Raw genomic sequence first — 16,106 nt, 5'->3', positions numbered from 1 at the left:
TGTACTTTTTCAATCATTTTTTTTTATTGATCTCGTTTTTGTTCTTTTTTTCACTGCACTTGTTGAAACCACAGGTGACCCATGATGCCTAATTGGTATATTCATTGATTAATTGGTATCTGCTAATTATGTGGTCACATGGTTTGTAACTTTTATTATTTATTTCACTTTAATTTTTATGATTGTTAGCTATGACTAAGCACTCTGTGTAGTGCGAAACGCGTAAGCTTTGTTCCACTCTGCTGTGACCTGTATTTTGGATGCCACTTTATTGAATAAAGGCAAATATTTTTGGAGTGCGGCTGTCCAGGATTTCTTTGATGTCTAACACTGGAGCGGTGTGCTGACAGGACGTCAAAAAAAGTCCTGCAAGCAGCTTCTTTGGAGCGCTTTAGAAACTGTGTATACACTGATCCTAAAGCGCCCCTGCCCATTAAAATCAATGGGCTTTTAATCCTTTTTCGGACGCTAGCGGGGGTTAAAAGCGCCCCGCTAGCGGCCAAAAAGCATTGCTAAAAATAACAGCACTTTACCGCCGGCAAGGCTCAGTGTGAAAGTGCCCTAACTGCTTTGTGACTGTCTCATGTAGGCTTACGGTAACAAAGCAGCTCTCCTGTGCTGGATCACATATGAGATATGTGATTCAGCACTTCCAGGTGGGGGCCGCACATGTGCGTTACCACCTCGCCGGCTGATCAGAAGGTCCCGGGCCAATTATTGACCTCTGGCACCCACTGATCGGCAAAGAGGATGGCGACGCGGAGCTGTGTGAGTGTAAAGAATGCAGAGCTCTGTCCTGTCAGCAGGGATGTGTCTTTTGTTTCCATGCAAAGTACATTCCTTAGTACAAGGAAAATTGACCTTTCGTAACATGTTACGGGCTACACCCATATTCTGGGTGTAACATGCTATGAAAGCACCGGCCCCTGCCTCCTCCCCCACATTCTGACAGCTAGCAGGGTATCTTCTCCTCCCTGCATGCTCTCAAAAAAACGCCTGTCCACCCAGCCGCGTCACTCATTCACGGTACTCTGTGAATGGAACACTACAAGGCCCGACAGCCTTAGCAGCAACTTGTTGTTCTCAGTGAACTACTACAGCGCTGTGGATTGCCGTGATAGTTCATTCATGTTTCCTGTTAGAATGTATTGTTTTCCTTGGATGCCAATACAGTGACAAGCATGCAGGAGTTCTGCATGGCATCAGTGATTTGCTGATCGCTGGTGGAATGCTTTACAGGCTCCTGCAACAAAAAATAATAAATGCACATGTTTTTACCTGCAAACAATGTGCATGTATTTATTTTGAGTAAAAGGTGAACTTATTATTTAAAGCACCTCAAGGTGAATGCACCAAAGTGCTTTTAGGCACACATTTAACCCTCTGATCACCCTAGATGTTAACCTTTCCCAGCCAGTGTCATTAGTACAGTGACAGTATATACTGATCTCTGTGTCACTGGTTCCCACAAAATTTCAGTTAGTGTCAGACTGCCTGCTATCAACGTCCCGCTATAAGTCGCTGATTGTCGACTTAGAGGTTTCATGCATCCATGCACAGGCATTCCCATTAATTCTATTGGGATACAGGAGCCGCACGGACACAGCCAGTGCTCCCAATTTTACACCTTGTAGGTGCGGGTCTGTGTTCAGGGTCTGCTTTATCTGCATTCTGGGGCCCACACTTGCAGCTGCACGGGTGTCATATTGGGAGTAGCAACTGTATCTGTGCAGCTGCTGCATCATGGTAGACATCAATGGGACCGCCTGCCTGCATGGGAAAACCTGCTCATTCCTTGCAAGTAAAAACTGACATTTAGCCTAGGTTCACACTGACTGCGGAAAACACAAATCTATACTAAGGAAAGATGAGCATAGAAAAAGAATGTTAGACATTCAGAGGAGAGGGAGTGACGTCAACGCGTTTCATGGGGAAACCCCCGCTTCTTCAGGACACACTGACTGCCCACACTGACTTCGCACAATTTCATTCCCACATGTCACTTCGGGGGGTGATTTCAGAGACATCTGTGCAGGCTTCTGCACAGATGTCAAAGGAAATTACACCTGGAAATCGCCAAAAGTAGTACAGAAACTACTTTTGGGGATCAATTTGGTGCCGAAAATATGGCGTTGCACCGGTTCGGACGCTGCAATTGCTGCCGATTTTAAATCGCATCAATGTGAACCAGGGCTTACACGGGCGTAAGCTTAAGTACACCCATGTGAAGGGCTGTCTTCACCGACATGGGATTTACCGGTCTTTGCTGCAGTCATGTGCAGGCAGCCTGTTCAAATCAATGACAGGTGGCCAGCTTCACTGACCTGCACAGATCTACAATCGGAGTGTACATCCATACATGACCAATGCTTGGATTAGAATGCAGTATGTCTACATGGATGTATGTATAATTCTTGTTTGTGTGAAGTTCTTAAGTTTCATAGATGCCCAACCATGTGTAGCAGAATTTGTTTACATACACGTGTGTGTGCCCTAGGCTGCACATGTGCAGTAGAGGAGGGGGTACACATGTGCATTATAATGTATACAGGGGTGCTTTTTTATTATTATTTTAATGTAATTTATTTTTGAACACTTGCTGTCTGCTGTTGGCATGCAGTAAAAAATGTCAGGGTAACATAGGTTGGGAGGTCAGCAGGGCAGATGATGGGGTCAGCAGTTTGTAAAGGACTGTACAGAGGCCATTTATTTATAGGACGGTGTGCAGGGGGCAGGGGGTCAGCAGGGCAAGGGATGGGAGGTCAGTATGACAGTGTGCAGGATTCAGTACGGCAGAGGACAGAGGTCAGTAGTGCAGAGGACAAGGGTCGTCAGGGTAGAGGACGGAGTTCAGCAGTGAAGAGAACAGAGGTCATTAGGGAACAGGACAGAGATCAACAGTCTAGAGGTCAACAGTCCAGAGGGCAGAGGTCAGCAGTCCAGAGGGCAGAGGTCATTAGGACAAAGCACAGGGGTCAGTATGGCAGAAGACAGAGTTCAGCAGTCCAGAGGTCAGTAGGACAAAAGTCACTGCTTTGGCAGGACACATAATTTTCCTCCTCCCCACTTAGCACACACTTGTTACAGAATTATCTTACAAACAGCCTGGAATATACACAGTGTACATAGAGGTACAGCTTAGACCTGCTCACTGTTTACACAGACAATGCCTTTATATGCCCACTGTATATACAAATAGCCTGCATGTGCGGCTATATTCTCTGAATTTTTGATGTGGGAGCTGCAGCAAGCATACCAGTCCGTTATACAGTCTCCACACACATGCAGGCTATTTGTATATACAGTGTGCATATCAAGGCATTGTCTATGTAAGCAGTGAACAGGTCTAAGGTGTATCTCTGTGTACACTGTGTCTGTGAGGAGGAAGAGCTCTGAGTGCCTGTGTGTGTGTGAAGTGACAAGATAAGAGGAGAAGTGCAATGAGTGTCCACAGATAGGAGGTGGAGGAGGGAGCCCTCAAGGTCCTGACAAGCCTGTGAAACTTTTATCACATATTCTCAGCAGTAGATTAGAGGCACATTGTTTACCATCTGGCCAAGCAGTCAGCTTCTGTTTCCTGTGTGAGGTCCTATTACTATGGAAACAGAACCATGTGACCAACGTGCTCGTTCACAGCACAGCCACGTCTCTCAGGGGAGGGGGGACAGAGGCAGGGGGTGTGTTGCTGAAGTTGTATACACCCCCTGAGAACTTTTCAAACAGAAAATTTACCGTTTTTGCCAGCTGAAGCAAAGTTCATGTGCACATGCTGTAATAACTAAGAGGTAGGAAAAAAAGATTAGCTGATATGTGATTAATGTAATACGTACTAGTTATTTAACCCATCCCATACTTCTCCTCTAACTGAGTTTTGAGACATTTCTTGGCCTCCGAAGTAAGTCCAGATAAATCAGAAGCACTTAACATCAATCTCCCTGATGTTGTTTGGGCGTCCCAGAAGCTATCTTTCTCTTTCAAGTGGTGTACAGGTTCTCTTCCATACTTGGGTATTATACTCACTTCAGACATATCAATGATGCTTCAGGCCAATTATATACCCCTTTACAGTTCCCTGAAGGGGGACTTGTGGATGTGGTCCCTGTATTCTCTTTCTTGGACGGGCAGAATTGCTGCTGTAAAGATAACTATACTTCCAAAAATCTTATATTATTTCTGCTCTCTCTATCCCGGTTTTCTATTTCTATTTTAAAAGGGTTCAGTCTCTTGTTTTTAAATGTTATCTGGGGTTTTAAGGTCTAATAAGTGGCTTGGGAAACCGTGTGTGCTACAAAATCAGTTGGTGGTCTAGGGATCCCACAATTTCAGAGATATTACAAGGCAGCTTAATTAGTCCAGTTAAAACAAATCTTCTCCACTAGCTATAGACCTGATTGGGTCAAGCTAGAAGCTCAAGCAAGTTTTCCCTTCCCCATGGATCTGCTTTTGTGGATGCCCACCAAGGACTGCAGAGTGATCCTATCACACTATCTGTAAAACACATGCTCTTCATTCTACCCATACTCCAGTTGCCCCTCTCTTGAACAATCCAATGTTCCCCCAGGCCAATCTCCTCACTGCTTTTCTTAGTGGCTTAACAAGGGACTTTATAAAATAGGACATTTTATTGATTGTAAGGGTATAAACTGACAGCATATTTTCTCCAAACTCTTGAAATGTCTTTGATGGAAACGTTTCGCCTTCGTCAAATACTTCATTTTTTTAAAATTCTCTTAAGCAACTCAGACGATATTTCATCGTGGACACTCTGAGGACAGGTGTATACAATATAGTGGCTCGAGAGGAAGTATATCAGCAATGTAACCTTTTCTTTCTGAACCTGTGACAGTTACCTTATCGGGTGGCCTGGCATTGGGACCTGGAAACACAGAAGTGGAGGACTGGTCTAGATGCTCTTCTGTGGTGCAAAAAGGGATCCTCTATATCACTCTGGCTGAGGCAAACTACAGGGTTCTATCTCGCTGGTACATGACTCGCTAAAATTTACCCTGATGCTTCTTTTCTTTGTTTCAGAGGATGCAGACAAGAGGGGACTGTGTGCCATATTTGATGGACCTGTTTAAAAAATCAAGCACTTTGGAATCAGAGTGTTTAATCTGATTTTATTCTGTGACCTCTGTTACCTTACCAAAATGGTGCTCCTCAATGACTTGGCGGATGAAATCCCTAGAAATACCCAATCTTATCTTTTACATACTACTATCTAGCAGCAAATATGTCCTTTGTGAAAGCTTTGAAATCTCCTGGGGTGGACATTGCCACAGCTAAACATAGGCTGTCCTGGATAATGTTACAGAGAATGCTAGCTAATTTTTCATGCGACAGACAAGCCAAATTTGATAAAACCTGGAATCCCTGTATTGTATATTTACAATCGCCCATCTGATGGGGTGGCCTATCGGGGGAGTTGGGCTTCGAGTTGGCCAGAGCAACTTTTCTTAGAACTGTTTTTTTCTCTTATTATTTGGAATTCACTTGTAGTTCTCTTCTCCTTTCTCTCCCCTCCACGTTTTTTTTTCTCTTTGAATTCTCCCCCTTTTATTGCCTTGAGCCTCATACAGTTGGGTCCAAAAGTAATTGGACAATTGAATCAAAAGCTGTTTTATGACCAGGTGTGGGCTACGCCTTCATTATTTCTTCATCAGTTAAACAGGTAAAAGATCTGGAGTTGATTCTAAATGTGGTATTTGCATTTGGAATCTACTGCTCTGAACCTACATCATGTCTTCAAATTAGTTGTCCATGCAAATGAAACAGGCCATTTTAAGTCTCCAAATATGAAACAAATCCATCAGAGATGGCAGCAACATTAGGAGTGGCAAAATCAACAGTACATTCTGAGGAAAGAAGAGTGCACTGGTGAGCTCAGCAACATAAAAAGTCCTGACAGCAGTGAAGACGACAGTGGTGGATGATTGCAGGATCCCATTCAAAAGTTGATTGGATGCTGTACAGATGGACAATGATCTAAAACACTCTGCAAAAGCAACCCAGGAGCTTTTAAAGGAAAATAAGTGGAATATTCTGCAATTGCCGAGTCAGTCACCTGATCTCAACCAAATTGAGCATCCATTTCACTTGCTGAAGGCAAAACTAAAGGCAGAAAAACCCACAAACAAAGAACAACTGAAGACAGCTGCAGTTAGAACCTGGCAAAGCATCAGAAAGGAGGAAACCCAGTTGTTGGTAATGTCCATGGGTTCCAGACTTCAGGCAGTCATTGCCAGTAAAGGATTCTCAAAAAAATATAAAAAAATGAACATTTTATTTATGATTATATTCATTTGTCCAATTACATTTGAATCCCTAAAAATGGGGGGATGTGTATAAAAATGGTTGCAGTTCCTAAAATGTGTACTTAATATTTATGTTCAACCCCTTGAATTAAAGCTGGAAGTCTGCACTTCAAATTTATTTGGATTGTTTTGTTTTAATTTAATTCTGGTGGCATACAGAGTCAAAAGTATGAAAATTGTGCCTGTGTCCAAACTGTGTTCAAACATATATGGACCTAACTATGTTTGAACAACGGGGGATGTTGACCCTATATGCCTCAAGACCAATGTAGATTTACTATGCAACTGTGTCTACTGTCTCTTGCTATTGGCAATTTGTTATACTGGACACATCTCTATTTCATTTGTTGATTTAGATACTTATTTGTATTTTGCAAAAATGACCCTTACCCCGTAATCTGGTCATACATTTCCCAATCTAAATATAAAATCTTTAGTTTCGGACTCAGCTGATTACAGATCGGGATAAAGGACCAATCCCAGCGGCCCTTTACCACGTAATCAGCTGTATCCAGTGACAGCTGATCACCGATGTAAACACGAGCCGGTTATTGGCTTTCCTTTCCTCACACTGACAATGTACCTGGCTTGTGTTAAAGGAACATCTACACTGATAATAATCAGGACACTGATAATCAGTTCCCCTTATCAGTGCAGTCCCAACAGTGCCCACCAGTGCCTCATCAGTGTCAGTTTGCAAAATTTTATTGAAAAAACATTTTTTTTTTCAGTCTTTTTTGTTTATTTAGCAGTGGTAAATTAAATACCACCAAAAGAAAGCTCTATTTGTGTCAAAAAAATCATAAATATGCCATATGGGTACAGTGTTGCATGACTGTGCAGTTGTCATTCAAAGTGTGACAGTGCTGAAAGCTGAAAATTGGCTAGGGAGAAGGGGGAAAAAGTGCCCAGTAAGCAAGTTGTTAACATGGATTGCTCCAGCTATTTAACCACATGCCGACCAGCGCACGACGATGTACGCCGGCACAATGACATGGCTGGGCAAATGGGCGTACAGGTATGTCCCTTTTAAATTGCGGCATTGTGGGCGCGCGCGCGCCGCATACTCTGTGTCCCCCGCGGACTCTGTCTGCCTGGGGCCCGCGATCCTGTTACGGAGCAGCAGAACGGGGAGATGCCTATGAAAAAAAGGCATTTCCCTGTTCTGCCTAGCAACATGACGAGATCTACTGCTCCCTGTCATCGGGAGCAGTGATCTCTGTCATGTTGTAGTGAGCCCCCCACATTTAGAATCACTCCCTAGGACACACTTAACCTCTTGATCGACCCCTAGTGTTTAACCCCTTCGCTGCCAGTGTCATTTACACAGTAATCAGTGCATTTTTATAGCACTGATCGCTGTATAAATGATGATGGTGACGATGGTGTCAAAAGTGTCCGATGTGTCCGCCATAATGTTGCAGTCACGATAAAGATCGCCGCCATTACTAATTTAAAAAAAAAAAAAATTATTAATAAAAATGCCATAAATCTATCCCCTATTTTGTAGACGCTATAACTTTTGCGCAAACCAATCAATATATACACTTATTGCGATTTTATCAAAAATATGTAGAAGAATACATATCGACCTAAACTGAGAAAGAAATTAGTTTTTAAATATATTTTTGGGGGATATTTATTATAGCAAAAAGTGAAAAATATTGCTTTTTTTTCAAAATTGTCGCTTTTTTTTGTTTATAGTGCAAATAATAAAAACCGCAGAGGTGATCAAATACCACCAAAAGAAACCTCTATTTGTGGGAAAAAAAGGACGTCAATTTTGTTTGTGTGCAACGTCGCACGACTGCGCAATTGTCAGTTAAAGTGACGCAGTGCAGCATCGCAAAAAGTGCTCTGGTCAGGAAGGGGGTAAATCCTTCCGGGGCTGAAGTGGTTAAGCTGTCAAAAGTATAACTCTTAAAGCTGAACTCCAGCTACTTTGTAAACTTAGTAAGCTGGCTTACTATGAGTTTAATCCAACGAGGTGAATGTTGCCTCATGAACTTATCTCTTTAATTTGCAACTAACCGTTTTGTGGGGCACCAGAATTACAGCTATTATGGTGCTTTGAGAGAGGGGATAAGCTGGCTTCTCACACATAGCATCTTTACCTACCTATCCCCTCTGATGTTCATTCACAGTAGGTTTTGTATTCTGTGAACTGGTTCACATGACGCAAAGTGCTCTGTGAGGAGGCAGGAGGAGTGGAAAGGCAGGCACAGCAGCTGCATGCGATAATGCAGCCGCTTAAGCTGAGGCCAGAAAGTCCAGCGCCAGAGCGTCAAAAGTATAATAACTATGCTCCCAGGGCTCATTAAAAATGTCAGTTGTAAATTAAACAGATAAGTCCACAAGGTGGCATGCACCTCGTTAGAGTTGACCCCCAGTAATCCAGCACATTTTTACAAGGTGGCTGAATTCCTGGAGTTCAGCTTTCATTTTTACAATCTATACATAGTGGGCTCATGTCTGTTTATATCCTAAATATACACAGTTTATTAAATCTTACACCACACATAGAAAAAACATTTAAAAATCCATTATTGACTGCTCAACGTGAAGTGTTCTTTATAAGTCATCTAATACTAATTTTCATATACCGTCTGAAGTTCTGTTATAGGCCCGGTTCACACTGGTACGATGCGAGAACCCTGCAAATCCACTGTTGGTTCCTGCATCACACCGACTCGCATGGCAGTTCACACTGCCATATGCAAACTGCTGGGGAGTGTCAATACATTGTTAAAGTCACCCCCAGTTCAGCTTGCATATCGCACTGCGAACTGATGGTTCGGACATGAATCGGATCGCACAGGTGTGAACAGCCATGCAATCCGATTCTGGTCCAAACAAAAAAAAGGGTCCTGTGCGTGTTTGGACTGAATGCGGTGCGATATCAGCCATACTATCTGTATGGCTGAAATCGCATTGCACAGACATCGCATGTGATGTGAACAGCAGTGCACTGCAAATCACATGCGATGTTTGGCAACGTACCAGTGTGAACCGGGCCTAAGTGAACAATGGATATGTGTCCATATCCCTAAAGAGGCTTACAACTTCCTAATCATCCATTTAAATAAAAGATTACATGTAAATCACAGCTATTTCTATGCTCCTTATTTCTAAAACTGCAGATAAAGTGTGTAAAAATGCGTCCTAATTAATGAGGTATATATTCTTCCCATGGTGTGCACTGTGTCTCTCAAAGGTCATGTCCCTCAATCTTCTGTCAATGCCTCTATTCTTGTATTGCAAAACGTTATGCAGTGTCCTTGATACAATGAGCTGTCATATATTTATGTATGATACATTTTGTATGATGAATAATCAGATTTTTATCCTGTGATCCAACTATTTAGATGTTTTAACTATGGGTACAGAAAGTCTCACCTGGCACCATTTTACTGCATAAACCTGCTAGTTTGCTTTAAGTCTGCATTCATTTCTATTCAGCTTGATGAACATTTAAACCACCAACCACAGATAAAGAATTTGTAACTTCTGCTGTTTCCACTAATGAGCGCTTTCACAGCAATAAAATCCAATTATAGAACTCTTCTCAAAATATTGTACCCCCACAATAGCTTTTTACCTATTCATTTAATCCAGACCTAAAAGAAGCAGAATTGAGGCTGTTAAATTTAATATAAAATTAGACTCAATGTGTCTGTTTTAAGAATAGAACACTTTGAGCTTTGTGGACGGGATTAGAACAGCTACAATAAGGCTCCAGAGAGCCAGGAAGTGAGATAATTCCAGTTTGCAATGCTCTTTGTCATGTCTTTGTTCTGCAAGTGAAATCTGCCAGCTAGTTTTTAAAGGGGCAAAACTATGTATTTAGCATATGCCCCTTCCCTGTCTTCAAACTGTACTTTGTACTATATTTGTTCCACTTGCTAACTGTGTTCATCAGTATTCTATTTAAGCTCACTGATTTGGGACTTACCCCAGGTTTACAATAACAGTGTTTTTTAGGCAGCCATAATATCTACCTAGTTTTGAAATGTGTTAAAATATGTATTTGTTTTCTTACAGGAAGGAGCTGGAGAGTGTTAAAGGTAAGTTATTTTTCAAAATGTTTATATCTTTATCATGTGTTGTGGGAAATTGGCTTACATGTATTGGTTTAAGGGCATATTCTGATCACTAAAACTTTCATTTCAGGGCTGTTTTTGTCTACTTTTGTTTAAAAAATAGTTCACAGAAACACAAAAGGGTTACCCACTAGGGGTTGTGTAGCATCTCTCTTCCAGAAGCAAATACTTCAGCTTCCAGGCTTCCATTCTGCAGCCGTGCTGCTCTGGCTCTCATCTCTATCCTCCAGACTAAACTCCAAACTCTCTGTGCACACATCCACATCTAGTTGCACTTGTCTGCCACCCAGAGCCCTGGGCAGAAACCTAGTCTTGAATTGTTGCCATATCTGCCCTAAAAGGACTGTGCCCACTTGCAGTGTGCTGTTTGCTGGCAAAACATGAACTTGGGATTGAAGACTTTATTCCTTCTAACTCTCTACAAAGCCTCTGGGCTCCAGAACCCATTCCAGAGGACTAAACACTCATCCTAGAGCCTGTCAATGTGTGTGGGTGCCACTTAATCCTTCTCACATTGTGACTCATTCTTCAAATTCTAGGTTCCTCGCTTTCATGTTTACACTCTTGCCCTTAATACTTTGTGCCTCTTACCTGAAAAAAGTCATGTAAACAATATAACTTTTTTTGCATACCTGTTCCAGGTCAGTGAATCAAATCTTATTGCACTCAAGTTGGATCAGTGTACTAGCCAGACAACTAGCATCTTTAGAAGGGGTTGATAATGTCTGCTCTGACTTCGCTGAAGCCCCAGAAAAAAAGGGGCACTTCTGAGCATGTTGATCTTATGGCTCTATGACACTATGTACATGTCCGTTTCTTGCACATATTCTGGTCACAGAATCTCTTCAAATTTCAGATCTGCGGAAGTGGTAATTTCTCCCTACATTTTGCATATACCGTTTACTTTGTAATCCACATAAATTCATTTTGATGGTGTCGCTCCAATGCTGTAGTTTTCTCAGGCATGCTCATCCTAGGAGGGGCGATGAAATCTTTCCCTGTATTTTAATGCGTGTACTCACTTTACAGTGGCAGCCATGGTAATTGCAACTTGGAGCTTATCCAGCACAATGTTGTCACGTATAATTATTGCGTTGAATTCAGCAATCTATAGCAGCCTTCCACTAAGGCCCCTTTCACACTGAGGCACTTCTAAACTGCCAGTAAAACACTGAGTGCTTTTGAAGAGCTTTCAATTAATTTCAATGGACAGGGGCGTTTTTTCACCACCCCGCGAGCGCACTGCCCCAGTGTGAAAGCATTCATTGATTTTAATGGAAATAGGTTTTTTGTGAGCTTTTCAGGTGCTTTTTTTTTTAGCGTAAAAGCGCCTCAGTGTGAATGGGGTCTTAGGGCACTTTCACACTGGGGCGGGCAGGCATCGGCGGTAAAGCTTTTTAGCGGCGCTTTGCCATTGTTTTTTCTGCTGCTAGCAGGGTGCTTTTAACTCCCGCTAACAGCTGATAAAGGGTTAAATGCGCCGGTTTGGCGGCGCTGCTAAATGATTTCAATGGGCAGGGGCACTTCTTAAGCGCCTAAAAGATGTGGCTTGCAGGACTTTTTTTTTTTTTTAACGCCCCGCAAGCCCACCGCTCCAGTGTGAAAGCCCTCAGGCTTTCACACTGGAGTGACAGGAGAGTTGCTTTACAGGCGCCTCGGTGTAAAAGTAGCCTTACAGTTTCAATTGTTTCCCTATTTTGAGTGACTAGATCAGCTTTCTCAACCTTTTCAACAGAGAAGAACCCTTGAAAAAACTTTACGCTCTCAGGGAACCCCTGCTAAAATATGTACTTTATCTACAGCTCATGATACATTAGTGCAATGATCGCCAAACTGCGGCCCTGGGGCCGGATATGACCCTTTGCCTTTATCTGGCCCTTGGGGCACTATTCCATCCACACCTGGCACTAATGATGGGGCACCATTCCTCCCGCTGACACTAACTGTAATGGTCATGCGTACTGGGCACACAAATAGCTGTGTGTGTGGCAGCCATTTTCCTTAAGTCACAAGTCTTCCATACCATTTTGTCATAAGAAGCCATAGCACAGTGACCTTTTTCCTCTCTTCTCCTCCCCCCTCTTTTCAGTTTATACAATCCACAACCCTTAGCTGCATGGCAGACATTTCTTATCTTTCAATACACATCTCAGTGCTCCTAAAACTGTGAGGCTTGCCTGCTTAAATGAGAAGAGAGTTAACAGACTTTGGGTCATAAATACCTTAGTTAAAATCGGTAGACTACACACATCTGTCTCTCGGTAGAATGCATCATCCCAGTATATTTCATAACTTCTAAAATCATGACAGCACAGCCAGAATATAGACATACAGTAAAACCTTGGATTGCGAGCATAATTCGTTCCGGAAACATGCTTTTAATCCAAATCACTTGTATATCAAAGCAAACTTCCCCATAAGAAATAATGCAAACTCAGATGATTCGTTCCACAACCATTTATTCATAAATCCTTCAGTTTATAGTCCATATAAAAAGATTATAGCAATGTGATGTTGTGTAACCATAAAATGTCCATCCACAAATGGCAGCCTCTACAAGGGGATTCAAAGCAAAATCCAGCAGGAGCTACAGTGTATAAAAGAGAAGAGAGGCGCCTGTAAGTGTAGCAATATGGTTACATTTAATGAAGGTACAATATTTAGCAACTCACATGGTTGATGATTAAAGAGGCACATCTAAGTATGCAAGCACCTGGGGTAAAACTGTCCACATAGACCATCCTCTGCACTGCCGGCTCTTACCGCTGTCAGTCTGCAATCATGACCGGGAAGACTACCCTGCAGTAGAGCGATTTGAAAGCGAGGCTTGAAGCACTCATGGAGCGCAGCGTGGAAGGGATGACGTCGATGGTGGTGTGGAGGATGGTCTATGTGGACAGCTTTACCCCGGATGCCTGCATAATTTTATGTGCCTGTTTTATTCATCAACCATGTGACTTACTAAATGTTGTACCTTCATTAAATGTAACCATATTGCTACACTTAGAGGCGCCTCTGTTCTGTTTTATACTCAGCTGTGACATGACGCTACTTGTATATGAAGAAATCGCTTGTATATCAAGTCAAAATGTATTTAAAAATTTTGCTTGTCTTGCAAAATGCTCTCAAACCAAGTTACTCTCAAACCAAGGTTTTACTGTATTTACCTCCCTCAGTTAATTTGTAGCATTTTGAGCCCAAACATCAATACCCTAGAAGCACCTCTCCTAGGTGAACTGGACATCAGAGACCTAACATATTTATAGCCATTGCTAAGCTAATTTCATTCTGGACAATAATATGCATGTTAGCCAACGGTAGGTATTCAGAGATATGAATACCTATAGAAAACTGTATCTGGCACTTGGTCATAAATGTGGTGATATCCCAGCAACCCTTCTCAGACGCTTGGTCAGATGGCCTCTGCCAACACCCCTTTTGATAGCAGAGAAAAGGGGATTGCTAGCACATTGTGAAGGCTCTCGTGTACCGTCAAGCAACTGAAGACCTGTCAAGTTATGAGAGCCAATTTACCATACTGAAACTGGACATTGCAAGTATGCTTCATTTTCAACTCCTTTTTATTTCTTCCCTGTTGCTTCATTGTCTCTTTGCTTTGTTGTAACCTCCTTTTTCTGTAAATACTTTATTTGTACAATTTTGACCTTTTCATTATTAAACCCCATTTTGGAAAGTGTTGAAATTGTCCCCAAGGCTCTAATGCAAACTAAAAGAATCCCTGTCTCTTTAGGAGCGCTACTGTCATATAAATCACTGAATATACCCGTCTGTGGTGACTGTGTGTGTGTGTGTTAGACATTTATTCTAAAATCTTAGTTGTTATTGATTGTGAGTTTCCTCCTCCTTGGTAAAAAGGTGGTGGTGGCAGTTTAGAGGGTTAATTGCTTAATTAACTTAACCCAGTGACAGTTGTTCTCCGGCTGCTGGCACCTAGATTGTGGTCCCGCGATCTGGAAAAACTTTTTTCAGGGTGCAGCTGATGGTGGCATTGTTACGTAAGTGACACCACTGTATGAGATTGGCCAGCCCTTTGTCAGGGGTCTGATACCACAGTTTGTCACACAAACGATGGGGCACTATTCCTCCCACAGACACCAATGATGGGTTGCTGCTCCTCCCACGGATATCAATAATGGGGCACTATTATTCTCACTGACACCAATAATAGGGCACTATTCCTTTTACTGATACCAACAATAGGGCACTATTCCTTCCACTGATACTAAAAATAGGGCACTATTTGTTCCACTGATACTAAAAATAGGGCACTATTTGTTCCAATGATCCCAACAATGGGGCATTATTCCCCCCACTGATCCCAACAATGGGGCACTATTACTCCCACTAAAAACAAAGATGGGGCATTTTCTACTCCCACTGGCCACAGTCCGGCCCCTCAATGTCTGAAGGACAGTAAATTGTCCCCCTTTTTTTTTTTTTTAAGTTTGGAGACCCCCTGCATTGGTGTGATGGCCAGGGGCAAGAATGCTGCTCCTTACAGATCGCTAAAAGGATCAATGGTATCAGTGGGAACTTATCTGAGAGGCAGAAATTGCTCATTGGTCAGGAGCAACCTCTGGAGGAATGCTAGGGTTAGAAACCCTGGACTAGATGATCAGTTGCCATAGAAATTTGTTCAAACAATCTCAATTGAAAGATTTTTTTTTTGTGTATTTTCACCCTAATGTGGTAATTTGAAAAAGAGAGGCATTTAAAGGGATAATAGATTGCTATTGTTTTTTTAATTGAAAGTCAGATGAAAATCCCATACATGGTCTGTAAAGTACTATATGAAGATTTTATTCTTTTATAGTAAAGAGAACATAACATTCACTTTCAGATGTCTGTTATCATTTTTTCCATAGTGTTAGCCTAGTTATCATCAGTCTCTATTGTGCATCTGAATAGATGCAAAAAAATAAAAAGCCCTGTTTTACTTACCTGTGGTTCCCCATTGTTTTTTAATTGGTGGTGCATTCTGCTGCTTGTAGTTATCCGCACATCCAAGATGGAGTATTCTTTTGGGTTTAGGCGCTGTTTGTGAGTGATTATACAGCATTGTGACAGTGATATTTTCTCTAAACCCTTCCTTCACTAATAGCTACTTTAATTGCACATGGTACATTAGAGCTCAAGAACCGGAGGGAAAAGACTATTGCAGTTTAATTATGAGGAATGGCAGTGCACCTCCAGCAGTCACTGATTTGTTCAGGTTGGTTTGCTGTCACATAACAGGATGTGCTTTAGTTTATGTTGTTTTTTTATTTGGTCCTCCTTTAAAAAAAAAAACAGTTGCCTGGATTATTGGAACATGTCGGCTGATTTAGAAAATTGAAGTAAACAGATTTGGCACATTTCCCTTAGAAACCAATCCGATCCTGTATTTCATTCCCCGGCGCAGGCTGTGTGCAATAATTCCAGATTGTCACATTTATTTCTGGTAAATATACTCTCAAGTGTCACGGATGTATATAAAATTTTAGTTATGGACAGCAGGAGCTCAGTTAGTAAGCACTTAACTAGATTGGCAGCTAGGTAGGTGTCGGTCAAGTGCAGAGGATGCAATTCTGGATAACACAGAAGCACAGCCTGTTTGTCTTATTTAATTGCATTCTTATATTTTAGCACTTGCATTATGACATTATTTTCTAAACTTTCTTTTTTACATGCT

General features: G+C 41.9%; 1 protein-coding gene across 1 annotated transcript in view; it reads left to right on the top strand.

The window, feature by feature from the left end:
- DTNBP1 (dystrobrevin binding protein 1) overlaps positions 1-16,106 on the top strand; it is a 321,745-nt gene that overhangs the window by 130,525 nt on the left and 175,114 nt on the right. Inside the window, exon 7 of the mRNA XM_073631098.1 lies at positions 10,356-10,378. Within this exon, the coding sequence (XP_073487199.1) occupies positions 10,356-10,378 (23 nt within the window). The remainder of the gene's footprint in view (positions 1-10,355; positions 10,379-16,106) is intronic.

The sequence above is a fragment of the Aquarana catesbeiana genome, linkage group LG05, assembly GCF_042186555.1.
Source record: "Aquarana catesbeiana isolate 2022-GZ linkage group LG05, ASM4218655v1, whole genome shotgun sequence".
In the NCBI taxonomy this organism is placed as follows: domain Eukaryota; kingdom Metazoa; phylum Chordata; class Amphibia; order Anura; family Ranidae; genus Aquarana; species Aquarana catesbeiana.
The sequence above is the reverse complement of the archived record's forward strand: the minus strand, read 5'-3'. Positions and strand labels throughout refer to the sequence as shown.